The sequence below is a fragment of the Mycteria americana genome, chromosome 7 (genome assembly GCF_035582795.1).
Source record: "Mycteria americana isolate JAX WOST 10 ecotype Jacksonville Zoo and Gardens chromosome 7, USCA_MyAme_1.0, whole genome shotgun sequence".
NCBI lineage: Eukaryota > Metazoa > Chordata > Aves > Ciconiiformes > Ciconiidae > Mycteria > Mycteria americana.
Genome location: NC_134371.1, coordinates 37,088,081 through 37,116,048, shown reverse-complemented (window position 1 = coordinate 37,116,048; position 27,968 = coordinate 37,088,081). Strand labels below are relative to the sequence as shown.

The 27,968-nt window shown below is 45.1% G+C and overlaps 2 protein-coding genes across 2 annotated transcripts in view; one reads left to right on the top strand and one right to left on the bottom strand.

Annotated features, from left to right (window-relative positions):
* The window catches only part of RGL1 (ral guanine nucleotide dissociation stimulator like 1), an 84,591-nt gene extending 69,510 nt beyond the window's left edge, over positions 1 to 15,081 (top strand). The window contains exons 10-18 of the mRNA XM_075507840.1: positions 843 to 932; positions 2,783 to 2,869; positions 4,049 to 4,081; positions 5,450 to 5,571; positions 6,421 to 6,510; positions 8,584 to 8,770; positions 10,698 to 10,937; positions 12,254 to 12,368; positions 13,033 to 15,081. Coding sequence (XP_075363955.1) covers positions 843 to 932; positions 2,783 to 2,869; positions 4,049 to 4,081; positions 5,450 to 5,571; positions 6,421 to 6,510; positions 8,584 to 8,770; positions 10,698 to 10,937; positions 12,254 to 12,368; positions 13,033 to 13,220 — 1,152 coding nt within the window. The 3' untranslated portion in view covers positions 13,221 to 15,081. The remainder of the gene's footprint in view (positions 1 to 842; positions 933 to 2,782; positions 2,870 to 4,048; positions 4,082 to 5,449; positions 5,572 to 6,420; positions 6,511 to 8,583; positions 8,771 to 10,697; positions 10,938 to 12,253; positions 12,369 to 13,032) is intronic.
* A 3,244-nt stretch (positions 15,082 to 18,325) lies between these two features.
* COLGALT2 (collagen beta(1-O)galactosyltransferase 2) overlaps positions 18,326 to 27,968 on the bottom strand; it is a 56,304-nt gene continuing 46,661 nt past the window's right edge. Inside the window, exons 6-13 of the mRNA XM_075507839.1 lie at positions 26,587 to 26,706; positions 26,032 to 26,108; positions 23,987 to 24,093; positions 23,139 to 23,271; positions 21,710 to 21,837; positions 20,988 to 21,194; positions 18,662 to 20,535; positions 18,326 to 18,575 (exon numbers count right to left, since the gene is read on the bottom strand). Coding sequence (XP_075363954.1) covers positions 20,259 to 20,535; positions 20,988 to 21,194; positions 21,710 to 21,837; positions 23,139 to 23,271; positions 23,987 to 24,093; positions 26,032 to 26,108; positions 26,587 to 26,706 — 1,049 coding nt within the window. The 3' untranslated portion in view covers positions 18,326 to 18,575; positions 18,662 to 20,258. The remainder of the gene's footprint in view (positions 18,576 to 18,661; positions 20,536 to 20,987; positions 21,195 to 21,709; positions 21,838 to 23,138; positions 23,272 to 23,986; positions 24,094 to 26,031; positions 26,109 to 26,586; positions 26,707 to 27,968) is intronic.

Sequence of the window (27,968 nt, the reverse complement as noted above, 5' to 3'; positions counted from 1 at the left end):
CAGTATCTTGAAGATATTGAGACAACACTCCTTTTTCATTTGGTCCTGTTTTTCAGCCAAGGAAAGAAATACAGAGTTTGAGTGATCTGTCCATTAACTGCGACTGGGAGAAGTAAACGTTGTAATGAGAGGATCTTTACAAGTGCAGGCTGTTGTTTTGTGTCTTTTTAAAAGACATTGATATTGATTCATGACCCATGTAACCGGCCACTGGAAAAAATAACAGTAACTCCCAGCACCCATATGGATCCAGGGAAATAAAGGCTACAGATCTGTTGTGAAAAAGCTCATCCATTCATAGGAAAGCTTGAATTGTGGAGATGAAAACCCATTACTTCCATTTCCTGCGTGGTTTTGGATTAGTCAATAAGCCACAGAGCGTAGTTGCTGGATCTCTATGTTGTGGCATAAGAAAAACAACGAAGCATTACATAAGATAGAGATATTTACATGTAGCAGTCCCGATTAGGAAATTAAACAGAAATTCTGAGGTCAAGAGTGTCAGGATAGAGTTCAGAGAAGCATCTGGACACCTGAAATATATTGCTTCTCTGGTTTAAACTCTCAGGAGATTTTCAGCAGCACCTAGCTTTAGCTGGAGTAGAGCTATTTTGCAGAAAAATTCCTTTATGGTCATCTTGTGCGATTTTGTCCAAAATTCCCAATCAGTGTATGAGTCCCAGAAAATTAGCACTTGTATGTATACATGCATATACCTGCACAGCAAATATTTTTGCTGACCTAGCTTGCCTGGTTAAATGTATTTGCAATTATTTTACACAAACGTAGTTGCCAGCTTACCACTGAGCTCTTCCATTAATTGCCTTTTAATTCCCTTACAGGAAGGAACATCCAAATTTGCAAATCTGGACAGCAGTGTGAAAGAAAATCAGAAAAGGACACAGAGGCGACTGCAACTTCAAAAAGATATGGTGTGTCTGGGGTCCTTTACCTACCCTTTTTGAACTGGTAACATGATTAACCCTAATTGGTGAATATATAAGAAGCAAAATATAGAAAGGTATTTAACAAAGTGAGTGTGCTGTAGGCAATGCTCTTGAATGTGCCCTCTGTCAAGCAAAGCAATCACATCAATGCTATTGATTAGCTGATATAAAGCAAGTGAACCGAAAGGTTTAGACTGAATATGCAGTCAGAATGTTTGTCCCTGTAAATATATGCCCAAAGCTGTATTTCCCTTATGGCGTGGATCATAGTAAGCAGGTAATACTATGTGTGTGTATATGTAGTGTGCATATATATATATAAACAATCATCTGTATATATAAACAATTACAAAGTGGGATTTGTGCTGCACCCAGCTCAAGCTGTACGGCCTATGCTGAGCTGCCAAGCTGCAACAGCTATGGTTTTTAGTGCAAACCAGCTGTCCTTTTACTCCAGTAACACCCATCTGTGTTCTGAAATGCTGGAGGAAATAGATATGCAAAGCATCAGTAGAGCCTGTGCGTTCAGTGATCTGATGCTGAGAATGCTCGAAGATTTCAGGATTCGATGAACGTACGCAGGGGCAACATTATGTTCCCTGGCGCCAATCTTCCCCTGTTCCTTGCAAAGGGATAACTGGGTGTATAAGCTTGCTGCTCCCGTCCCCACTTGCATTTGCTTCACATCCCAACCAGCTGTTCAGGATGGATGCTGAGCAAAGGGTTTGGCCTTACTTTCAAGTCTCCCAGAAATTTACTAAACCTGTCATATAAAAGGGTAATAAATGATTGATGAATATAAACATGTGTTCATCATTTTCAACTGTCTTGTTTCTGTCCTACAAGAAAGAATTCTATTAAGTACTTTTGTTACCCTTTAGAGAGAAATACGGGGAAAGCCCCACAACTTTCATGTAGTAAAATACATAGTGTAAATACTGGAATTCTTGTGATAAAGAAAATTAGCTCTGGCCAGAGCAGAAATCTCATTTACTTTTAAACAAGCTCACGAAGCTTCTGACATACCAGCTTGAAAGTTGCAGAGACTTCTACAGAGATTGCTTTGTAAAATGTGTCCGGTTTCCAGTCTGCTGGTGAAAATGGCTTTTGTCTCAAAGTTGGCAAAGATTTAAAAGGACGGGGGAGAGAAATCTGGGATAGGGAGGCAAAAGTGCTGAATATGATTTTTTGTTTGTCTATTTGACTGGAAAAAATACGGATCCTTTTGGATGCTAGAAACAAGCATTTCCTTCACAAGTGTAGAAACAGGCTGAACTCTACAACTGCTAGCAGCCTAGAAAGTTTAAAATCTGAATAATTACTATTAAACTGTAGTGAATGGCTGGGGAAGATGGTCACTTATTGGAGGAAAAACTGTGACTTGATTTGACTTGACTGTCACATGGTACAACAACATCATTAAGTAAAAATCCACTGGAATGAAGCAGAGAGAGAAACTGCTTACGCAGGCTAGCCAGGACCATTGCCCAGCTCTTCCTCTTATAGCAGGCAACCAGGGGACCCTGCCCCTGGTGCTCAATGCTTCTTCCACAGCAGGGTTTCCTGGAGACGCACTGTTAGAAATCAGTGTATGGTGGCAATATTGTAATATAAAGCCACTTGGCAATATCTGTGAGAGCATCCTGCTCCCATTAGAATTTGATTTAAATTCTAGATTAGATACTGAGGATGGTGTAATGAAAGAAAACATAATTTATAAGACCACTGGTTAAGCAGACTGCTTTTATTTCATTTTCTTATACAGGAGTATTCTAGCATTCTAATTATTACCATTTGTCAGTCAATTAATCCAACATTGCTCTGATGATTTGCAGGGCGTAATGCAAGGCACGGTACCTTATCTTGGTACCTTCCTCACTGATCTCATCATGCTTGACACAGCCCTTCAGGACTATATCGAGGTAATTTGGGGCAATTTTTTGAATCCTAAATATCCTTCCTGCCTTCCCAGCACTGAGTGTGTCTGTTCCTGTATCTTCTACTGGGTTATTGTGCAGTTCTTAAAAATGGAGGAACCTGTTTTCAAAAAAAAGGAAGCAATATGCAGTTTTATTCGTAACAATTATCTTGTGGGAATTTGAGTGCAGTTATCTCAAGGGACAAGCTTAGCATTGTATTTTGCCTTGTTTTCTTACGTTAGAAAACATGAAGAAAGTAGGCTTTCCATTATTCTGTTTTATTTTTATGAAAACAACATTTTAGGTGTAAAGATTTCTGTGAATAATTGGTAAAATACACAAAATCATGAATTCAGCTCTTCAGACTGATCACTGAAGTGCTTCAGTATTGACTCAGATGTGTCTGAGCCCTGAAGTGAGCCTCTTTAGCTGAACAAGCAGGGGGAACCAATCTAGCATAGGAAGGGAAAAAGGATTGCAAAAGAGTCTTATCATTTAACAGAGACTGAGGATGGGGACAATTTTCAAAGGTGTTTGTTTCAGAGGTTTTCAAACACCTTTGAAAATTGGCCCCATTAATGGAGACACTTGAGGAGCCATGCTGCAGGCACTCAGCCTTCATTATGCTGGTGTTGGTATTTATGATAAGAATGGGCAAATACACTTCTCCCTGGGCTGGTAATGATTGCTGGTTTGTTTGGTGGGTGGTTGTTTTGCAAAACTGCGCTAAAGCAGGCCTGTGTAAGGTTGCTATATATCCATTTTCTTTTTGGCAGTTTCCCTTCTGTCCATGCTTTGTGTTCAGTTAGTGTTTTTGAAACTCACTGGGAGCACTGCTAAACTCACAGCACAGGCAAAAGCCGAGTTTGTTTCTTGCATGCAAAATCCTGCTAGCATTCTTCAGACCTGATCTCAACACAGCTTTTGTAAGCATTCTTGTGCGCTTTTGGGCTTTTCTTCTTGGGCAGATTGCCATTTAGGCCATGACGACACATATCCTTTGAAGACTCGGATATATGAGTCCTGTGGTTTTTACCAGATCAGAAAACAGGTATTTTTAGAAGGTCCTTGCTCAAGGCAGGTCTGTGCTTTACATTAACCTTGCTACTTCATCCTGTTTGTGATTAAATTAAACTGAGGATGTGCTCTTCTACTCTGATCCCCTCTCTTTCCTTCCAACAGGGTGGCCTGATAAATTTTGAGAAGAGGCGAAGGGTAAGTTGAATATTCTGTGATCTTTAGTTTACTGATGCCCTCTTCTAGAGCATTCTCTTGGCGAGGCCTGTTGTCTTTGCTCAGGCATATACAACAGCCTCTAATTTTAATACAAGTTATTCGTACTCAAGGAAAGACTAGATCCCTGAAATGCTGTGAGCCTCTGCCAAACTGTGAGGGGTGGCGCAGGAAGAGAACCTACTTTTTAGATGTGTGCAATAGGGGAAGAGGAGCTGCAGGCCACTTACTTCCATGGAATTTACATCTGGGGCATGCACGTTCCCTCCATCTGGTGTTCATGGGAATAGGTTATGTCCTATGTGTTGAGAGTGAATCAGACCTGGTGGCATGAGACCTTTGCTTTCCAGAAGATACAGTTTGTAAACATCTTCCTTCTGCTGCAGTAAACTGTTTGTAGGTAAAAGGCTGCAGAGAGTGAACTAGGTACATGGGACTGAGAAATCAATGCTATCAGTCTTTCCTTTCAGCCTGATCCTTGTTGGTCAGAGATAACTAACACTATGTAGGACTAAGGGTACTAGGGTTACATGTGTCTGAATGAAGTTGTGCCAAATCTCCATCCCGGGGTCTGAAAGCAGACTTGGATTTGGCTGTGATGGAGCCATTTCCTTCCCTTAACTGCTCCCAGCTCTACAAACCACTTCTTGGACTTTCCTTGTATGTATAACTGCACAGCTCAAGATACTAATAATGAGATACCCGAGCTTTTCCATGGTCATCAGTCCAGCTTCATACAAACCAGTGGCAAAGCTGCCCTCTGAACCATGTTGAGTACCCAGCTCCATTCCCACATCCTGATTCCTTAACCTGCTCTAACACAAAGGGGTTTTAAGAATTATTTTGGCAAAGTGTGTATGTACAGAAGAGCAGCCCATTCTAGTGATATGTATTAAGCGTAGCATTTTATGTTCCTCTGGTGCAAGTGTGAGTGCACAAAGCGCAAAGCTGGGGAGGATCAGACTCTCTGCTTTCATTGCAGGCACTCCTAATTATTACCCTTGCTTGCTGCCTGAGAACCACCTAAGTACAGAGCATGATTCTTCTCCCAGAGCTGGTCTGGCCAGCACAGGGGTGAACGGGTAGGGTAATCTGAAGAACTTGTGACCCTTTGCTACCCTTGTTCCTAGAGGAACAACCAGCAGTGCTGCCATTGGGTGGGTTTGCACCAGCATTACACTTCGGTTAGTAAGGTTCTTGATATAGTCAGTCACTTAACTGAAATTGAACTTCAAGTCAAACTAAGTTTGTCCTGGATCTGTTGTTGCATATGTTTAGTATATGAATGAGTCTGTCTGGCTTTATCATGTTTTCTAATTAGAATTCCTATTTGATTATTTATTTTCTTAGGAATTTGAAGTAATCGCCCAAATTAAGCTCTTGCAATCTGCATGTAACAGCTATTGCATGACACCAGACCAAAAATTCATCCAGTGGTTCTGGAGACAGCAGCATTTAACTGAGGAGGAGAGGTAGGTTCTCAGTCCAGCTGGCAAAGCAAGCTTTTCTTACCCCACATCCACCTGCAGGTAGATTATGTCAGCCTTTAGCTATCCTCTTACAGGAACTTACATATACTGCTGCTCAAGGAGAGTGGAAATACATCTGCCTTTTGCTAAAAGGCTGTAGAAAACCTACTGAACACTTAGCAGGGTTTAGTTTTGAGATTGGACTTCAGGCTTCTGACTTTGAAATACGATAGTCTGTTGTGTCTGGGCTGTCTGTATGCCCAGAAGTCGATCCTAAGGGATGTCAAGATGCAGTCACTGAGCATTTGGCTGGTGGATGTGGGCAGCAGGTAGCCAAGGCAACACAGAGCTCGCTGAGCGCTCACCAGAAAAATGTCCCCTGGGGAATTTGGGGTGGGTTTTGCAGCCCTGCTGAGTTCTGTGCTACTGCACATGCTGCCAGACCAACCCAAGACAATTTATTTACAGCATTTTAATATCTCCACTAGGTATTTAAATACAGCTCTGCTGCACTAAGAGTGTAAGCACAGATACACACTGCATTGTACTGAGTTGTAGTGAAAAAAAAAGTCAGCTTATTCAAGATTTACATGTTAAGTATTTTCTTTTTTTAAATAAAATGATGAATGTCATCCAAAAAAGCACTAGTTTTTAAAACTATTATAAAGAAGTGAAATATCCCCTTCACCATGGTAAAATGTAGACAGAGCTATGTTCTTTTTTGTGGGGTTGCAACCCTCTGTGAAGTGGGAACAACTGAAGGTTTCTTGAATTTCTTGAATATTGCTACTTTGAGATACATAACTAATAGTATTGTCTGTAAAAATTAACCCAGTGGCCTCTGTTCTGCAGTTACAGCCTTTCACGTGAGGTTGAAGCAGCTGCTGACACTAGTACCACATCACCGAAATCTCGGAAAAGCATGGTGAAGAGGTTCAGCCTGTGAGTATGATGGGGCAAGGGGCATTTGGTGTGTTAATATGAACCTGAGTAAATCAAACAAGCAGTACTCATTTCACCAGCTGAAAAACCTGGCTGGGATTCCAGACCACTGCATTACTTTAAGGAGACAACATCAGCTAGAAATGCATACTTCTGTCTGAAGCTGTCCCTTTCTGTTGTTTTAAGTAGTTAAGAGGATTATTAATGATGAAAGAGATTAGAAACAAACAATTCTTCCTAAGGTGTCAGAAAAAGGAACCATTTTAGTGCTGGATTATAAATTCAATATCTATTTTGCAATAACTTCCCCGAATGCAGTAGCAAAACAAGAGTAAATGAGGATAAAGTCTGGCCTATTATTAGTCTAATTTGCTATACACATGCAAAAAATTCCTTGCAGGATTTTAATATGAAAATCAAGGTTAGCAAAAAGGCATTTGAAAATAGAAACAATCTGCCTAACTGCCTTCAAGTTAGAGAAGGAAAAAATCATGGGGACGTGGTCCAATTTAGTCTAATACCGCAAAGGTTCAAACAGGAGGTGGGTGGAGAACAGGGCATGCAGCTAAGCACACACAGGAAAGAATACGCTAGCAGGAATTCAGGGAAAGCTGCAGGGAATGAAAGCAGAGATCAAGGACTGAAGTAAAAATATCTTAAAGGTGAGAAATTTGAACCTGATGCGAGAGGAGATATGAAGGGACTCCCACGTTACCAGTGGCATGATCAAGATGAGGGGGGAAATGATTAATTTAACAGCACTATCAGCTCTTAACTCTCCTTTACTGCTTGGTTCTTGTACCTAGTTTCCTCAGAACAGCCAGTAGCTGTTCACTTCATGTCAGTGCTCCTGCAAGTTAGGGTCTGAAGGAAGAATAGATGTTTTCAATCTAGAGTTTTGAGTTCTGATATGCAAAAAAATCCATGCAGCTGTTTGGAAAGTGTTTTGATTAGTCTGTCTGAGTTGGTGGCGATACATTATGAGAACGTGAACGTCGAAGATGACAGTGTCTGAACTCTCAGTGGCCTCTCATTTGTGTCTCCCTTGGCACGTGCCTAAGCTGTGCATAAAAATTGTCACTGCGGAGCACAGGCTTTATTCTCTTGTTTCTGACTGCGTTTCAGTGCTGTAGTATTGTAGTTTACTGTATTGAGTTTGTTTGCACTATGCAGTCTTTGTCTAAAGAATTGTTTCATCTGCACTCTGAATGTATTTTGCAAATTAATACTGTAGAAAAGACTGGCATAATTCATCCCAGAAACAGTGAGTGACACCTCTCTAAATTGTTTTACCTCATTAACTGCAGGCTGACATAGCATCTAATTCACCTTGCTTCTCTACCTTATATATTATACAAATTTGTTTCCTTTGACACTCCTTTAAATTTACTTGACCTGCATTTGGAAATGAGTCTCGGAGAGGGAGAGCTATAATTTACACTTTCTTGTGATCTCCTCATTGTGTACATGTCTGTTTAGATGCTTAGAGAGCAATTGGTATCTGTGGCACCCTTACTGAGTGAAAGAATTTGCAGCGGGGATGCATTTGCCTTTTGAAGACCTTTGCCTGGTGTACGGCCATGCGTTGCCTTTCATGCACTGTTTCCCTTACTCTTGGCAACTGAGTAGGTCTTGAGCTGCCTTCTGTCAGAGGGACCACACTGTGACAGCTGTGTGCAGGAGCGCGTAAGGTAAAGCCAGCTGCCATGCCTTTAACTTGCCCCTTGTCCCTTGGTTTGTAAACACATCAGGTTTATGATCAATCATTTCCTGGCAAGTGAGTCTGAAAATTTAACAGACTGAAGAGGAGCCTTGTTTGTGATACTTGGGCATTAGCTCTGATTTTGGCCTTGCAGCTGGTGGGTATGCTAGGTCAAGAAGGTATTGTGTTAGTGTGTAACAAACTCTCTTGACAAACTATATAAACAACATAGAGGAAATGAAAACAATAGGCCACTCAAGATAGGAAAACAAAACAATACGTAAGATTTTTTGAACCAAGTGACAGCTTTGCTCAGCCCAGCTCTGTTCTGCTTTTGCTTACTGGCTGTTACGCTTTCTTTTCTATACTAGGCTGTTTCTAGGTTCCGAGGTGATCGCCCATAGCACACCCATCAAAGAGCAACCCAAATCTACTCCAGGTGGGAGCTCTGGTGAAAGCACGGACTCAGCCAGTGTTTCGTCGTGTGAGTTTAATCACTCTGAATCTGAAGATGTCTGCATCACTCCCATAGGCACTCCTGATGAGTCTCAGAAAAAGGTATGGTCTGGGCCTTGTTGCCAGCATATATAGCCTGTGAGAGACTGTTGACACTGGAGTTAGGCCCTAGATGCTTGCCCAAGCCTGTTGGTCTCGACTAGAACATTGCTTTTAGTGGAATTGAGAGACTTTAGAAATAAATGTGTAAAAATGGAAGCAATCCAGTCAGGATTTTTGCACAATCTCTTCTATGTTGCCAAGATACAAGGCAGACTGAAGTTCTCTTTCCCTGAAACCAGATTTTTGTGGTGGTGCCTGGCAGTGTTTTTGGTTTAGGTGAGGCCCTGGAGAAGCACGAGGTTAATTTTTCCTTCAGTGCCCTGTTGTGCTTTTTGAGAGAGATGGGCAAGCTAGTGGTGTTTCTGCCTTGGAGCCTGTGGGAAGTGGGGTGAGGAGCCTGAGCATCACACTCGCAGATGGCAGTGCTTCTGTCCAGCACACGGCAGTGTGACCTTAGCAGTGACATGGACAAGAGGATTTATAAGCCCCCACAAATGAAAACAAATGAAACGGGGGACAGGATCAGCTGAAGAGGAGTAAGATCAACAGCTACTCGTTTCCTCCTCGAATATCTCAGGTTTGATGAGTTATTCTGCTGTTAGCAGCCTGCTGCCATGTCCATCATGCTCAATCAGCTGCGTGCATTAGTGACAGCACTGCAAAATCCTGGGGAAGGCAGAGCAGCTGCAGTTGACCAACTGATAGGCAGGTGAGGTCAGAGCTCGTCAGCCCTGTGGGTTTGACCTCCCATAAGCTCCCTGCTGCTGAGATGAACACCTTGCCTTGGCTCAGTTTAATTCCACTGGGGAAGTTGGTGTGTGGTGCGGTGCTGTGCTGCTGCACCTCCTCCTGCACGCCAGCTCACTCTTAGCACGCGCAGCCAGCGTCTTACACAAAGGCACTGAACCAGTGTGCCAGGAAATCCCTTGTTTTGCAGAGAAGGCAAAGCCCTACACCCTGCATACTGGCAGCCAGGACACCCCACAGCAAAATGAGTCTAAGGCTGAAGCTGTGAATGTTCGTACTGAGAGCAGATGGGCTGGGCGTGTGCTGATACCATCCAGAGAGACAAACTATAAAGACAGGAAACCAGCAGAAGGGATCTGATGGGGGGGATCCACAGAGACGTCTTTCCTACAGACTCTTCCCTTTTGAACTAAATTGTGTTATCTGTGTTGTTGAAGCCCTTTTTAGGGATGTTTTGCTTAAGAGTGTTATATTGGGGTTCAGCTTATGAATATTTTAAATTAAATAGTATTAAATGTTCTTAAACCAAACGAAGCACGAGATCCCAGACACTGGCATCCATAAATCGTTTAAACTGTTTAGCTGTAGCAGTTGTTACGGTGATCTCGATAAGCAAGTTGGAGAGGGAAGATCTTCTCAGCAGTTTTTGAGCAAGGCAGATGAAGAGAAAGGCAAAACCCTGAGCAGCAGGGGAAGTAAGGGGGCAGTTTCCATCGAGGAAAGAATATTCAAGGAGAAGTGGCAGAGAGGGAGGCGTATGTGTATTTTCACCCCGGCCTAGCTCCCCGTGTAAAGGCTCCGACCCGGTGCAGGAGCCGCGGTGCCCGGGGCGCGCTCTGCTCGGTGCCGGTCCCCGGCTGGTTGCCCACCACCTGATTCTGTTCGTTGTATCTGCTGCCACCTCCTGGCCTGCTCTTACTGAGAGGCGAGAGCAAGCAGCGCACAGCGTCCGGCACAGCGAATTGGAAATAAGTTTTCGTTAAAATGGTGAAATTAATCAAGTGAAGTTAACTTTTTCTGGAGGCAAGGAATACCGCTGCCAGCCTGCTGGACAGAGTGCAGATGACTGAGGTTTTTTATGTGCCTTCTGCTTTCTCAAGTTCTTCCTCCAGAATGACACACACAGGCATACCAAATGTCCAGTTTATAACAGTGTTTTTTCTTTCTTTCTGTTGTGTAGCTCTCTGAATCCTCCTCCTCCTCCTGTTCCTCTACCCATTCCATGGACACATCTTCCTCGGGGGTGTCATCTTTAATCGCATCCCCTCCCTTGCTGTCCTCCAATGACAAGTGCTCTGTCTCTGTGACACCCATTACCTCAAAAGTACTGCTTCCTGTTTACAACCAGCAGAACAAAGATACATGCATCATCCGGATCAGCATAGAAGACAACAACGGCAATATGTACAAGAGCATCCTGGTGAGCGGTGTGCAACAGTAAAATGCTGTTATTGTTGGTGATGTTTTCATCCAGAGTGACTTAAACAAATGGTGCTTTTAGTTTTGAAAACACCTATTCACTGAGCCAACTAATCAAACCTGGCTTGAAAGAGAAAGTGACAAATGTTACAATTCAAAATATGTGGAGCATGGGATGAACAAGAGGTTTGAAAATAGCATCTTTGTGGAAGTTTCTGGTCTTGAAATTAAAGTTTTTATTTTATCAACAAGTTCAAAGTGAAGCATTCTGATCAAGTGCAGGCTTTGCTGCTCCTGCCCTTCTGCTAGTGCTAGCTGCTTTTTTCTCTAGCTCAGAATTTGTGTGCGAGTTTTGACACAAAATGCCACATGCCAAGTTTTGCCTGGAGAAGCTTTTCCCAGGAGCTGGTTCCTGCAAACAGGGAGCTATACGTGAGGAAGCTGACAAGGCCTTTAATTACACAGCTTCTCCCTGCGGCAAAGGTTGCCAGACCAGCAGCAACCAGCGTTCAGGTGCTTCCCTCGATGCTGGTTCCACGGAGGGATTCTGGCAGTGCTGGGCCAATGGCCAAGAGAGTGCAGGGCCTGTGCTGGTCTGTGGGCGACGTGACTCGCCTGCACGCGATCTCTGCAGATACCTGACGGAGACTCAGCTGCTGAGCAACCACTCTGGGTCCCTCAGAGCCTGGGGGGAACAAACACGCAGGGGGTAGTTCTTAGCATGTTTAGCTACCTTATGATTTTAATGGTCTGACCTCCCCAAATTGCAAAGAGCCGTTCCCCGAGGGCCTGACAAATTCGGCTACTGGCAAGACAAATCTTCCTTTTGACTACATAAGGCTCTGGAGGGAGCCCTGTGTCTGCTCTGGATGCACAGCACTTCCACAGCAGACAGTAAGGCAAAAAATCTTTGCAGGATGTTAAAGAAAGTATTTAGCACAGGAGACTGCAGATTAATTAATGTCTGCAAACAACAGATGGGGCAGCTATTTATGTGGACTTTTACGGCTAGTGAGAACAAAGTCTCATCTCTCAAAGTGTTTGCTCAGGACAGCAGATGCTGTGAGTTACTGCTGTCTTTTCTACTACAGTATCTGTTGTCTTGAACTAAAAAACCACCACCACTCAATGTCACAAATACCATGTTTTAGTACCTAGCAGTACCTACTACTTTGTTACTGACTCATCATATTTTTTCAGTTCTCTGAAATCTTTTCCAAGACCAAGCAGTCTGCAGAAAGGCAGGCCTTTGCTAATTATTAAATCATTATATACAGTGAATAAGCAGAATCTCTCATTGCAACTCTATCTTTCCAGCTAACTAGCCAAGACAAAACTCCTGCTGTCATCCAGAGAGCTATGTTGAAGCACAACCTGGAATCTGACGCAGCTGAGGATTATGAGCTTGTACAGGTCATCTCTGAGGACAAAGGTAGGGAAGCACAACTCTACTGCTGCTTGAAAAGTTCTGCTGGATTTTGAAGGAAGGACTAAAATGTGAAGCAATGTTAGAAATGCCATGGACATGTTGTCACAGCTGCCAGTGAGAATAACCCCCCTCGATAACTGGTGCACAGAGATGATTTATCACAGCCTGTCAGCACATCGCTTTATACAGGCAGAGCTCGCTCGTGGGTTGCCAGGTAGACCTTCGTATGTGCACCGCGACTGTAGAGCTATCTACTGAAGAGCAGCTGCTGTCTCTCCCTGAGCACAGTCTGCCACAGGGGTTGGGTGGCAGGGCACGATCTCCCCAGGGACCAGGGCAGGCCCGGATCCTACCGCTGTTATCACGCTGTGCAAACAGAGCTTTCAGCACAGCCTCCTCATGGAGCGGCTGCCAGGCTGGACGTGGTTTGGGTTTGGCCTCCATCTCCTCTCCTCTGCAACCCGGCTCCCCCTTTTTGTGGGACAGCTGCTGTGGTGCCACCCGATGCAGCTTTGGCTGAAGAGGCACAGCAGGACAAGGAAAGGGACCCAGCACTGCCTGGCTGTATATGCTCAGTCTGTTCACACCAGTCCCTGTTCTCTCCTGGCTTTCCTTCTGCTATGTGCAATACTGCCAATTAACACTTGTTCTGGTCCCCCTTTTGCAGAGCTGGTGATCCCTGGCAACGCCAACGTGTTCTACGCCATGAACAGCCACGTGAACTTCGATTTCATCCTGCGGAAAAAAGCTTCAGTCAACGCGCAGGTGAAAATGAGGAGCCGTTGCAGTCTGACGCTCCCCAGAACTGCCAAACGGGGGTGCTGGAGCAACAGGCCCAGCAAAATTACACTGTAAAGGAGACAAGGCCACAGCGAGGAGGACTGGTTGAGAACTGTACCTTTGCTACCATCCAGTATTACAGAATCACAGTGTCAGTATTCAACTTTGAAAATATTTGAGGCTGAAATGCAAACTGAGCGTTTGGTAGAACTACAGCCGGAGCTGTGTGTCTGCTCCTTTGCAGCTGGATATGGACAGACAGACATGGATTTACGGGACAGTACAGACTGGAGGTTTTTTGGTTTCTTTTTTTGTTTTGCACATTAGCCTAGGAAGGTGAGAGCCCCAGTTAGAGGGGAAAACAGGACTGCAACATTTGTCTTAAGAACACCACACAAGCCAACTCTTTTTGTGAGATAACTTTTTCCCTTTGTGCCAGTATTACACAGAAGAAGAATGTCTAAATTTATTTTTATAAAACTGGAGAAGAAAAGTCTCAATACAATTCTGCCTGAACCAAGGAGGAGGTCCCAGCCAGCCCTCTGCCTGACTGACGGGAGCACTGGTTTGCAGAAGGTGTGGGTGAGCTGAGTGCCACTAGCAGTTGCTGCCTCCAGGAGGCATTTGCATTCACAAAAAAGCAGGGTGGGTACATCCCCAAAACACTCATCGCTGGAGACAGCAGAAACTGCAAGTGTGTGTATGGCTTTCACACAGCTGACAAACTTATTTTTGCACTTGTTCCACGCCAGAAAATTACCTATTTTGGATTTTTTTTCCAAAGAACTTTAAAAGAATGGACTGCACTTGCTTTTGGATGAATGTCATGGTTTGTTCATGAACAAGGCAAACAAACACTACTTGTCTGGATTTAGGTCTTGTCTTAATGCCACTACAGGGTGGTTTTCCTTTTACTTTGCTAACCCATTGAACAGAAATCAATGCCTTTTGCATGTACTCTGAAATGACTGATGTACCTCTTTGTAATGTGCAATCACTCTTCAAGAGCAGAACTTTTAACTCATGTTTTCATTCATGAGGAGCAACTACATAACCTTTTATTTTAAAAGTGGGTATTGAGAGGAGGGAGCCAGGTTTTAAGCATTACCCCAAACAACCAGAGATTTTATATACTTGTAGCATTATTATGCATAAGCTACAGGCACCTCCCTTGCTCTTTATATACATCTATTAAATGAAGTTCCTGACATGGTACATCCTTTCAGCTGGAATAAAGAATTCAGCTGGAATGAAGAATTTAATCATCTGTTCTCTGTGAAACTTTAAATAACATATTTCTTGAGTCTCTTCCCAGAACACAGCCTTCCTTGAAAGGATAGTTAGAGGTTTTATTTTAAAAAGCCATAAATTAGACATTGGATTGTAAGCAGCCATTACTGAACAGGCTGTCTTTGAGATACATTAGTATTAGTTAAAATAAACTCAAATCTTATATATGCCTTGGCCTTTTTTCCCACCAGTTCTGTAGCACAAATTTTCAAAACCGGGCTCAGATTACATTAACGATGTGATAAACTCTTGATGCAAATAATGTTGGGTTGTACTATGTTTTACACTACATGAAGATTTATCACCTCTGTTTACAAGTAGCACCATGCAGGTCCTAGTCTGAATAGTTTAAGAACTCCAACCGTATTTTTGTTGAGAGGGTGAAGATGTTGAGTTTGTAACTGAGCCTTAACCTTTGCCCAGACTTAGGGCAAGATAAAAACAGAAGTTCAGTTTTCTTTGCATTTCAGTGTAAGCATTCATTGATGTCTGTACGGTATCATTTGTAAAGTATAGTATAGAGGTTGTATGTCTGTATTAAACTGAAAGGTGAATGTTCTTGATTTTAAAATTACATCCTCCAAAAGGTTATATATGAAAGATTTTTTTAATTGCTTACCTGTAATCTTTATACAATAAGTATATAAACTTTTTTCCACTAATATTTGCCTGGAGTTAATCTATGTTCTTCTCGTAGACTTTATTACTGCATGTCAGTTGTGTGTGTTGTTTTTTTGTTTTTTGTTTTTTTTTTTCACCTTGCACCTCTTCACTTCCCTCACTGTCACTCTCTTCTACTTCATTACTTTTACTGTTTTAACTGTTCTCAACTTCTTCCAGCTCCCACAACTCCTCTTCCCTGCCCTCCAAAGAACTTGAAACACCACATTTTAGCTGTATTCTCTTTAGCTGTAGCCCATCAGCTACAACCTTCCTTCAGCATTGTTTTACTCTTCAACATCACATCCAGTAAGAGTTTTGTACTGTTTGTAACACTGTCAGCTTTACTGTTGTGCATTTTTTTTTTAATTCCTAAAAGCTTTTATGAGGATGACTTCTGTCTTTCTTCAGTGGTGTGGCTGGAAGGGCCAAGTAAACCAGTCTCTCGCCTACATTACCCATCGAGTGGCAGCAGCTAATGACAAGCCGTACGTAGTCCAGTCGCACGCTGCAGGAGTGCAATGAGTTTGTTGAGAGCTAAAGGTAAATGTCAGCAAAGCAAAAGCCATCCCACTGCATCAGTCATGCGCACCAACTTGCTATTGCTATGGAATATTTTGTGCTTTTGAGCTTTCAGTTTAATGATTCAGTTAATGATTTAACTAACTGGGTAACTTAGATTATACACAGATTTTACAACCTCTTCATGAAATCATTCTCTTTTGGGTCACTGAATGATTTCTGCAGCAGGTCAATACAAAAAAAAAATTGGTTTGAGCGTTTCCATCTTTTCCCCATTGTCTCCACCATTACACGTTTCCTCCCGGCCTCACACCCATTAGCTTGTTGGGTTTTTCCCCCCTCCCCTGCAAACACCACAAACATTTGGAGCTTACACACCACAGCAGTTGCTTCTACCTTTTAGCACAGTCCCTCTTCCCCTCAGACCGCTCCCACAGATGACCTGCCATTTCACAAGTCACTTCAGCATCGGGGGAGACTCCTAAAACTGCCAAAAGTCACACCGTGAGTCCCTAAACTGTGGCAGTTGCCTTTGTTACTGAAGGGCCTCTTGTGTTACAAAGGCAAAAGAAAGATTACCCTGAATTTAAGCTGCCTCCTGCCTTTTTTTTTTTGTCCTTTCTTTTCCCCCTACTTAAACTACCTAGGGAGATAAAACAAACACAACAGTATAACCTTACTCCATTTCCTTCAGGATAAATACAACGTATTTGTGAACTAGGAGTTGCATACTGCCATATTGAGAGTACAACAGCACTTTTCCTTTCTTAAAGACAGAGGTGTTAGGTTACAAGCAGTCTTACTGCAGATAATCATTTTCAGGGCCTGTCACCATAACCTTTCTTGTGAACAAGCTGCCTTTTCAGCTGGCTTGCTACTGATACTTTGTAAAACCTGTTCCTAGCTTCCACTGGTCTGTCACCACACCCACTGGGGTGTTTGTTCCATCAGCTGGGGGCTCCTGGGGCTTAGCTCAGATGCTCCACAGCAGAGCAAAAACCCCATACTGAAAGGAGGAAAAAAGAAGAAGGGAAAAAAAAAAAAAAAAGCCCTCTGTGGTTCATGAAGCAGCCTGGCAAATTCTTACTTACCACTTGTTAAGTTCTGCTAACAGAAACTCATTTTCACGATGTATGACCAAATGCATGACCACAGCATAAGGCACCTCCACATTTGGGCTGTGGGTGCTAAGCCTGCAGGCGGCTCAGCAGGGACACCCTTCCTGTGCCTGGGCAGCACCATACCCCAGGACGGCACAGTCCCTGCTCCGGGCACAGCAAACAGCCCTCTTGGCCACAGCCAAAAGGCTGGTTCATGCTGGTGCTCCTACTTGCACTCAGTTTTGAAGCCTATTAGATGAGTCAAAAAAAATATGTACATGGAAAGTGGAAAAATATCAGAAAAACATAGAAGTGTTTCAGCTGGCTCCTACTTTTCCAAAACACAGTTAATTCTGAGCAGGGCAAAGCCTGGGCAACACCTGCCAAGGAACTGAAAACACAGACAGGGAAAAACAGCACTTGTCATAGCAGGTAGAACCACTGGCCATCCACCAGGTCTTGCATATGTAAATAAATAGAAAATTGTGTACTTACACACACACACACACGTGCATATAGGTAAAAGAACAATCAGCTAGACTGAGGCCATGTCTGCTCTGAAATGGACACAGTCATTTAATTCATTACATTTTTATTCTTAATTTGTTTCTCCCTACCATGAAACTGCCATCAAACCACTTGTACCACTTGCTTCCAGAGTCAACTAAAAGAAAAAACACAGATAAAGAAAAACAACCAAAAAACCCTAATGCTGTTGTCAAGATATTTTCAATAAACTGCTACCGCTCTACTTAAGGAAATCAAGTTAAATAAAACTCAGCTTCCCTGAGCAGCCAAAGCAGCTCCACCGACAGCATCATTTCCTGAGACCGCTGTCAGCCAGTTCTGTTCCACACGAGGCGACCGGGCTGACGCGTCCGTACAGCAGCTTTACCTGTTGGTCAGTGCCAGCCGCAGCCAGCCTCGCACCCCTGCCCTCACCACATCTGCGCGGCTTGCTGTAAGGCCCGGGTAGCCCAGTGGCTCCAATACGAAGGCTGTGCAGGTGATGCAGAGACCTTTTTTTCTTTTTATCATCTGAATGAGCTACATTAAGGTTAAAAAAGCAGGGCGACCCAAATCCCTTTTTTTTTTTTAAATCCGTTATGTATTTTCTGCATGGCCAATACAGCGATGCTCCTCACCTCTCCGGGGAAGAGCCCAAAGGGGCAGCTGTGAGGCTGTGCCACAGACCACATCCCCACCCACGAGCCTGGCAGGACCCGAGCACAAGGAGCAGCTCTGGGAGCTGGGATGGCACACTCACCCTCAGGGTGTCAGTCCCTTCCCTCTCCAGCTCCCAGTACAAAGTGGGGAGTAGTACCATGGGGAGCACCAGGGTCGTTTTCAGCCAAGATGTTCATTGAGAAAGTGCTTCAATATGATCATGAAAGGTCAGAAGAGGAAGGGTTGGAAAAACCAGAGCTCTTGCTGACACAGGTAAATCACTCCCATGGTTGGGGGAAAGAGAGGCATCTCTCGTAAACACAGAGATGGGCCTTTCACAGAACAAAAAGCACATGAGGTTGGAAGAGATACGCAGTGGAGATGTATATGAACACAGTGTAACCGTAACAAGCCTTTACGTGGGGAGGCAGCTACAGTATTAGATCAGAGAAACAATACCAGGCCAAAGGGACTCACCCACCCAGTGCTGGCTCATCCCTGCTGTTCTGCCAGGCTCAGATGCACAAGCACGTCACAGTATCTACAGTGACACCTGACAATATGCTGGATGCTCACCAGTTCACAGATGTCCTGCTTCTGAAGGCCACACCGAGCTTCTTACCACATCTCTGGAATTGCCATGCTCAACGCTGCTTCAGACAGGTCAGACTTGCCACTCATAAAGCGAGACCTGAGGATGAAGCGAGAGGGCTTGTCGGAGAGGAATGACCCAGGCTGTGCGCAGCGGCCAACAGCAGACCTGCTCTCCATACTCACCATGTCGCATGGGCACCTGCTCCAGCCTGGACAGCAGAAGGAACCTGGCTTCCAGGTGGTAGTTGCAGAACAGGCACGTTTATACCGCCAGTGACTCCATGGTAGAGTGACACAGCTGAAAAACTCTTGAGCTGGCCTTTCCCAGCCAGGGCTACTCCCACCCAATGAAGAATACACACAGCTGCTCATCTTGCACCAGGTTCTATGTATTATCAGACCGGCTGACAGGTAATAACATGTCTTCTTTAGCAGAAAGCACAACATTTATCAGCAATTATTAAAAACAAACAAAAATTTGAAAAAAACAGCCACACATGCTCAACTGCACAGATCTGCCAGCAGGTGCGTCTCTAGATTGCAAGTCCAGGAGGGCATCCTCCCACTGCAACAGCAGCCTGCAGGCTGAGGTCTGTGCCAGCTAACCTAAGCAGTGTAGTCCATGATCACCTGGCCTCTGAGAAACATTTAAAAAAAAAAAATAAACACCATACTCTGCTGACATGTTAGCCAACAGCAAGTACATCAGAACTCATCCAAAAAAAAGACAAGTTTGCTCCTCACATGAAAAAATATCAAGACAAGTTGTCTTTCTGTCCTGTAACACACAATTCTATCAAGGCTGTCGAGAACAGTACAGTTGACAACTCTAACATTTCTGTAGGTTGTTTTGGTTTTATAAGGACAGTGTCAAGCAGTTCATAAACAAACTTTTTAAATTTTAGGTTCCTAGAAGTCCTGCACTTGGTTTTATGGCCTAATTAAACAGGCCTGCAAATAGGTTGTCAGGCTTTGTTTTCCTGAAGGAATAAATTGAGGCAGGGGGTGAAGCAGGACATGACACGGACTAACTCCACCTGTGTTCCCTTCAGGCAGTGCAGAGACAAATAAAACCAGCAACCTCCACTTCCTCTGCTAGCTTCAAAGATTTTAGGCATGCCAAGACATCAGTTCTGGATTGGAAGGCCTGTTTAGATGGGATCTATCAAGTTTTGAAATTTGCGGAGGGGAAGCCAGCAATAGTTTTCTATAGAAGTGTGATGAGGGAGAAGACACTATAGAGGGGCACTGCTCCAGTGCACTGAACATTTTTGGAAACCATTTTGATTCTGACAGGGATCCCTTTGAAAAACAAAGTCAAATAACCCAAACGCTTGCCTGCAGCTTTTCTCAGTGAACAGGGTTATAAAAGCCTACAAACCTACAAGGAGTAACAGTTACACAGCAGCCCAGTTACAGCTATCCAGAAAGGTATTAACACTTGTACACCTCTATATATTAATCTTTATAAATACAGTATTCTACACAAGGAACTGTAGAAAGACGTCATTCTAGGCTGTTTTTTTACAAAAGCTTGTGAGGGCTTTTGTTCAGATCTCTGCCTTTTTTCTGCCAGTCTGGAACACTTGTTCTTTTTCCTCCTTCATCTCCCACCCAGTCCTAAGCGGCTTGGTTAGTTGTCAGGTGCAACCACTGTGCTTTGCCATTTGAAGCAGTGGGAAGGAGACCACATGAAGAGCTGCTCTACAACTTTCAAGGGTGAAAAGCTAAAGTGTGAGGCAGGTTCAGCTGTCAACAGAGCCCCAGGGGAACTGGGCAGTCATAGTTCGTCCCTGGAAGATGGCGCATTGAGAGATGACTGGGAAGGCAGGGCATCCTTGTTCTGGGCATCACTATGGATCTTGCTCTGCTGCCGGGATTTCCAAGAGTGTGTTCTGTCCCAGTCCGTTGACACGGTCTCGTTGTCCCAGATTGTAGAGGTCTCTGTGTCGCTGAGGTAGCCTGGCTGCCCTGTGTAGTGGGTGGGGTAAACAAGCAGGGGTTCTGCTGAAAAGGCTTTCAAGTCTCTGGACTCATAGTACTCCATGTACTTTGCTCTAAAGAGGGGAGAAAAATCATCAGAAACAGAGTGAACATTCATCAGTGCCACTGCTTATGACTGTGAGATACAAGCCAATCCACTGAGCAAACAGGTCCCTGGGAGCGGAGGTAGTTGCTGGGGTCTGACTCTCTACAGCCAGAACCACATTCCTTAAAACCACACACAACCTATACAGCCAAAGCCTCCGTTGCCAAGAGATAGCCAAGTGTCTCAGAACCAGCCCACAAGCTCTGCACCAGGTAGGGACAATAACCCCTCTGCAGCAGGTCTGTCACCTCCGTTGAGCTGTGTCAGGAGCTCTGCTGCAGACAACCAAAAAGCACAAGAAGTAGCCCTGTCCCCCACCAGCCAGGCTACAGAAGTGAGACACACCAACATGATCTGGCTTAAGATCATTCAGCAAGACCAAGCTCATGTCAACCTGAGCAACAAAGGCATCCTACTTACACAGGGTGCTTGTTGTACATGACTGGCAGAAATTCATCTACAGGCAACATCTTGCTGAAAGGCTCAGCTCCGATGAGTTTCTGAGCCCCTTGGAAAGAGATTGCGTACCCCAGGGTCCAGTATGAGTAATCAGCTTCCACCAGGTTCATGACATTGGGAACTGCTTTCTCAGGCTCCTGCACCTGCATCCTTTTCCGGCCAATGTAGCTTAAAGGGTGAAAAGACCATGAAATTGGAACCAAAGTGAATCTGCAGCAATTAGGACCACAAGACTGTTCATGTCAATCAGGGAAGGGCAAAGGGTCAATCCAAGAAGTAATCCCTGACCAGGCTCACAGATTTCTATCCTGCACCACTCCCAGATATCCAAGTCTTAGCACAGTGGGTGGTATAGCTGTGAAAGACTTTATAAAGAGCTAAGATGACATGGTTCAAGCCTCAGGACTGAGCTGTGTCAGTTCCTCTGTCACAGCAGCATCTCCAGACACTGTTGAGATCAACCAACACTGCCCACAAAGGCCAGTAACAGTACCCAGTGGGCATTCCAGCATCAGCCTGCCACAGAAAGCAGATCTGTCCTGATGAGAAGAGCCACCAAGAAGTCTCTGCCACCTTCCCCTGCACTCCAGCATTAACCTGCATCTCTATCGTGATACAGCAAGTGCTGCTGACCTCCCCTGCGTGCCCAGGAGTTCCCAGATGGCTGAGGGCCAGTTACTTACATAAGCTCCCAGTCTAGCTGGGCTTGTTCAATGTCATTCATCAGCTTCATCAGCTTCCTTTTAAACTGGTGTTCAAAGCGCACATCATCCTCAATAACAAGCGTCTTCTCCAGTTCTCTGTTCACCACCTGAAACAAGAGGGTTCAGAAGTTACCACAGTGGCACACATGGGCCACTCCCTGCACCCCAAAATTGTTGGGGTCATCCTGACCTGGCACTGCCTTCTAGACCATGCAGGTAGGGAGGCAAACCACTCCCAGATTCACAGCTCAGCTGGGAGAGACTGCAAGAGCCAGTGAGAAGAGTCCTGAAAATACCTTGTGGCCGACCATCTGCTACCTAGAAAAACGCTCCATCTGATGTTGCACCATCTAGAACCCATGAGCTACCATCTGCATGACTACAGAACCACCTCCTCAGAGGAATGTGCAGCAGCCTTTGATGCCAAAGCTGCTGCTCAGAAAAACCTCTTTGTTAGAAGAAAGTTTTCCTGAAGTCTGGGAAGAAGGACAATCTAGCATATCCAAAGTCTGGCCCTAACAACTTAGAGAACACACATGCAAAGGCATCCTGCACGTAGGTTCCCATGTTATCATCTGACTGTTAGTGATTTAGAAGTCTCACGCCCAAAAGCATAGCCTGACTTCTCAGTACTGAAGTCACTCCTGCTGGCTCTAGGCTGTTTGGATCAGTGCCCTGCCCTGCTGAGAGGTGCTGCAACTAACACCTCTGAAGGCAGAGGACTGTCTGTATTTGGGTAACCACTGCCATTGCTCAGTCTTCTTTTAGTACCAAGTCTTTCTCCCTGCCTCCACCACACCTTACTTGAAATAATCCCTCCTGTTGATGTCGGGCTGTGTAACTCCAGCATCTCTGACCAGCACAGCCCAGATCCTCTCAAGTGTCACTCCCCAGGTGACCAGGGACAGATGGAAGCTACGGCTTTTACCACCCAAACCAGATCTCTTAGCTCAGGTCCCTACTGTTAAGAGTATTTATGATATGCCAACTCAAAAAAGCCAACCAGCAGAGTCACTGGAACGTGCTTCAGTCCAGATGCAGAACAAGGGAAAAAACCAGGAGGTTTTTTTAACACCATTTGTTCTTCAAAACCTTCTTGCCTTTCTCCTAAGCAAACTTGCTCCAAGCAGGCTATTGGACGGTTTGCAAAAACAGTAACGAAAATATTCTGATAAAAATCACTCAGAGCTGTTGGCAAATGGAAAGTAGAGTGAGAAAGCTGAACACTGCATTCAAGAAAACCCCTGTGCATGATTCCCTACAAACCACGGAAAACAGTTCCATCCTACACTTCCAGAAACCTGCACTGTATTTGATGCTCTGCCCTAGGACTGGCTGTGTGCCTTCCTATTGTGCCTGCCCACAGCACCTTCCTGCAGGAACCCCGAGGCACCCACAAACTCCTTACCTCCTTCCAGATGTAATAGTGACTGAGGAAGCAGCCAATCTCTCCCCTGGTTAGTGGCCTGGAAGAGTACGGGTCCCGGTAACCCGGGAGCATATCGATGCTGAGAGCTTTGAGCTGACTTGTGTTCAGTGCTCTGAGAAAGAGAGAATATCTATCACCATTTAAAAAAAAAAAAGTAAATTCAAATCAGACACAGATGCAACATGGGAAGTGTTGCTGATGTTCAGAGAAAAGCCGTATCTCAAGAAATTCCTGCACTTGTTTTGCTCAAAAACTCAGAGAAAAATTAACATTTACATTTCTAAATCAAGCTGACAAATCATATCCTTAACTCTGCCAACGACTTGTGGGACCATCAACTTGTCAGGTGCTCGGCTTAGATTATTTTTCCAAGAGGTCTTGAGGGGTACCCAAGTCTCAAAGACCACTAGGTGGCATGTGGGTTCCTATCTCCCCGAGGCCTTTTTGCAACTCCCAGACCAAAAATTTCTGCCTTGATTTCTCATTATAAAAAGGTGTTAACACACCTTAACACACCTGCTGACTCCTTTTAACTGTGTGCAAGTGTTACAGTTCACAGAAATCAGTATGATTTTAACCTGATTTTCATCTTGGTCTGAACCACACTGCATGGGTTCTCTCATGGAGATTGACTAATTGCAAAAGAGGAAAGAAACAGAGCAAAACTGCCCCAAACAGACTGCTAGGTGAAAAAAAGTGGTATTCACCTCTCTCCTCAGCCCACCCTTCCCCACCAGAAGGGAGGTCAAGGCATCCAAAGAGATGGTGTTAAGCAGTTATGCACAACCCACTCTTTGCAAACATCAGCAACCCCAGCCAAAACTCACTTTCCATCCACAGCCTCCACAATCTTGACTGCAATCTCCTGCTCATAGAGAGTCCGCAGCATCCGATCCCGCCTGTCTTTCCGACGCTTCAGATTGATCATGAAAATCTGGGTAGAAGAGAGAGACATCAGCCTCCCGGCTTGGGAGTGAGGAAGAAAAGGGAGTCCTGATCTACTCTTCTCCAGCAGCCCCACTGGAAAAGCAGTTCTTATGAAAATACCGGGTGTGTTTTCATTCCAGGTTGCTTAGAATTTGTCAAAAAATTGGAGTTGGTTTTGAGTTGAAAGGTTAGAGGCTCATTCTTTGTCTAACAACTACTTTTTATGGATGTTTTATGTCACAGGGAAAGTTGCTCTTTGAGGATGAATAAAGGTGAGAAGAGACCAGTTACAGCCAAGTCTGTAATTTCCAAAGATATAGGATGTTTTGATTTATATTAAACACAGAGTAAAATGGCCATCTCCAGCTCTAGTCCCAGAGCAACATTGACCCACATGCTCCCCCACAATGCTGCCACTGCCTGTGTTTAGGATTAGCAGGGGGGCCACCATCCAAGTACACGGACACAGCAAAGAGAGGATTTTTGTAATTACTTTGGGCACTGACACTCCGCTGCTACCCCTGCCAGAGCAGAAAGCCTAGCAGAGATCCAAGACCGGGAACAGAGATGTCTGGGCAGGGCTCAGTCCAAGCCTTGAGGAGACAGACTCTCTGGTGGAGGGCAGAGGACTGAAGCCCTCATTTGCAGGTAAACTGCAGAGGGTCAGGGATATTTTTCAGTCCCAGGCAGACAAGTACAAGCGCAGCCTTGTAGCCTGTGGAGCAAAACCTCATCCCAATAAGAAGTGGATCAAATTCCAGGTCAGTACAAATGCAAAAATAATAAATTGGATAAATAAAGCACAGCCACAAAGGACAACATGGAAAAAACCTACACCAGCTGTGTCCTAAACACAGATGCTCAAACACACATAGCCAAATCAGGTTCAGACTTTACGAGTCATATAAACAGATGTAGCAGAATACACCAAGAAAACAAAGGCTCCCCTGATCACCACAACTCCCTTGGTCACGGTGCCACTGCCACCGTGGCAGCTGTATACACAGGGGTTGCTGGCTGTGTGAATAACACAGACACGGGTTAATTAAAGCACAGCAGATCCCTCTCCAGCCTTCTCCCCTCAATGCTTGCTCCCTCCACAACACGAGGCAGTCGGGAGAGGAATTTCTGCTGGGTCTTGGGGCACTACCAGTGTCAGCAACCATCTTTCTAGTTCACTTTCACTTAAGGCCATAGCAGAAAAATGCGGTGACCAAGCAGGGCAGGGGGAGAGCTGCCACAGTAAGGAGACAGCACCCATGATTTTCACTACTCCTGGACGTACCCAGCTTGAGCTAGAATGCAGCTGCGAGCCTGGCTCCCCCAGCTGCTCCAGGCTCTCCAGTGTCTCCCTCAGGTGAAAGAAATTGTTCCCTTCTGCCACTGGAAAGCAGGAGAGGCTTTCCAAAAGACCCAGTTTTTGTCGCAGAATGGAAGGACTGCCAAGCTGCTCTGCAGAGTCAGATGTAGAGGAAACAGCACAAGAACCGGGGAGTTAAATAACCTGTTTTTCAGCCTCACTTCTGCCATCTCGTCCTGGCTGGATTAAAACGCCCATACCATCAAGACAGGAAGCCCAAACATTTGCTGGGCACTGCCCTTGCACACAGACCTGCACTTCTAATCAGGGGTCTTCTAGCAGGTACTGAGTGCCCGCAGACCTGACTGGCCTCGTTTCTCCACAGCAAATGCCAAGGGAAAGAACACTCCCTGAGCCCTTTCCCGTCTGCTTCCCTGAACTTGGCAGTTCTCCCCAAATAAGGATGGCTATTTTCTGCTTGCAAAAAGCTTAAGTCCAAAAGATGAGTGATTGGGAAAGAGCTAACTATGTGAAAAGATAATATACTCCAAAGGAAACGGCTGGAAGCTAAGCTACAGGGAGAACCCAGGTCCTCCAAGTGATAAACAGGAAGACAAGACAATGGCAGTAAAATAGGTTCCTTACTTCATCAAATCCCATCTTGTCAGGGTTCTTCGGAGGAACAGAGACATACTGAGAGGGTTCAATGGGAGGACGATCGACTGAAAGAGAGGAGAGATCCCAAGATCACCCTCACGTACAAGCTGCATTGATATAATGTATCCGCATGCCTTTTCATCACTGGGCGTAAAAAGGGCCAGGGAGCTGGCATATGAAGTCAGTGCAGAAGTGGGTGTAGCAGAAAGCGTCCATGTTGCAAAGCAGAAGCCAGCAGCCATGTGCCAGACAGACCTCATGACAAAAACGAGATTCTGCAGCATCCTTTCCACATTAAGGATGCATTTTGGCATTTAATATGGGGAAGTTAAGGGGTTTTGTGAATAGGCTTGACCTGACTGTGAAGTGATTACATCTCTAGGTACAAAAGCAGTGGAAAATTGAAAACTGCATATCAAAACAGTATGAGAGCAGTCAGATCAGGATGCAGACTCCCAAGGGAAAAAGAGCTGGGCCACTGGCAGGAGAGCTCTACAAACATTAACTTGGTGGGGTCCATCATGGCAGGGCACAGCAACTTACTCATAGCCTCAATTAGCGTGTGCACAAAGTTCTCAGTTTCTTCTTGCAGCGTCTGGTGCGATTTCAGGGGCATGGGAAGGAAACCATAGTGTTCACGGTTGCAGATGAACATCTGTATTCCTGGGGATCACAGAAAAACAGAAACTAGACTCAGGTCTTTTACCAGCGAATTTCACTGCTCTGTTGCTACGTAGCCACAATCAAACTTATGCCAGGACCTCAGTCCCAAGAAGTTCTGCTTCATAAGCAAACAATTCAAAAACATCCCAGTGCCATTTTCTGTTTTATTTGGCTGGCAGCAAGTGGCCTCTCCTATGAAACCAATTTCTACTTGCTCCCTAATAGCAGGTTTTTAACTGCAATCAGTTTTCTCCTAGGAGAGACTGGGAAACCCCCTCTTAGACCAGAGAAAGGGTCTTTTTCGGTCTTTGCCTTCATGCTATGAAAACAATCCTACAGCAGAGGGCAGAACTGGCCTTTACCAAAAGCAGCGTCTGATACACACAGCAGGACTACTGCGGATAACTGGGGAGTACCGCAGAAACCCCCATCCCCAAAACCCCACCTGCACTGTTCAGACCTGGCACTTCACCTGACAATCCCTTCACAAACCCAGAGCCAAAAGCAGGAACAGGTTTTCACCCTCCGAGTAAGCCAGCCTCTAGCAATGCAACAGCTGGCACCGGAGCCGAACGGGCTCCCACCTGCAGCTGTGCTGAAGGAGAAGCAGCAGCGACCCTGGGACACGGGGCCTCTCTCCCTGCATGGACCCAGGGCTCAGCAACAGCCTCCCAACCCGCGGGGGGAAAAACGGGGCTCAAAGGTGGGGGAAGCACACAGGTTTCAAAGCTCAGGGTGAAGGGTGGAGGCATCTCCATTCACGAGTGGGCAGGACTCCCCCTTGCAACACAGGAAGGCTGCATTTGTTACAGGCCTGCGAGGGGTGAAGTGGTTCAGACGAAAAGGAAGCTGTCCTACTGGATACCCCACGCCTCTGCGGGGAGAGGAGGCCCTGCCCCGCATGCGGGGCAAAGAGGGGTGCAGGTCTATCAGAGCCTCAGAGAGGGAAAAATTCAGACAAACCCAGCATGGGTGACGGAAGCTTTTGTCTGAGCTTTGCAAGGCTTTTCTGTCACACCGCAATAAATACGGAATGACTCTTCCAGGGTGGAGGAGCCAAGTCTGATCCTCAGCTTCAACAGCACACGGTTGGCCAAATGCGAGCCCAGGCAGTTCAGCTCCCCTGGGATCACAGGGGATGAAGCTGTAAGGCCCAAGGCATCGGCATAGCTGCAGGGTCTGTTACTAGCCTAGCAAGGGATTCACTCTGGGTTTTGCAGTCAAGCATCTTCCTGCTTCTGTTTGCTTTGGCTAGAAAATAA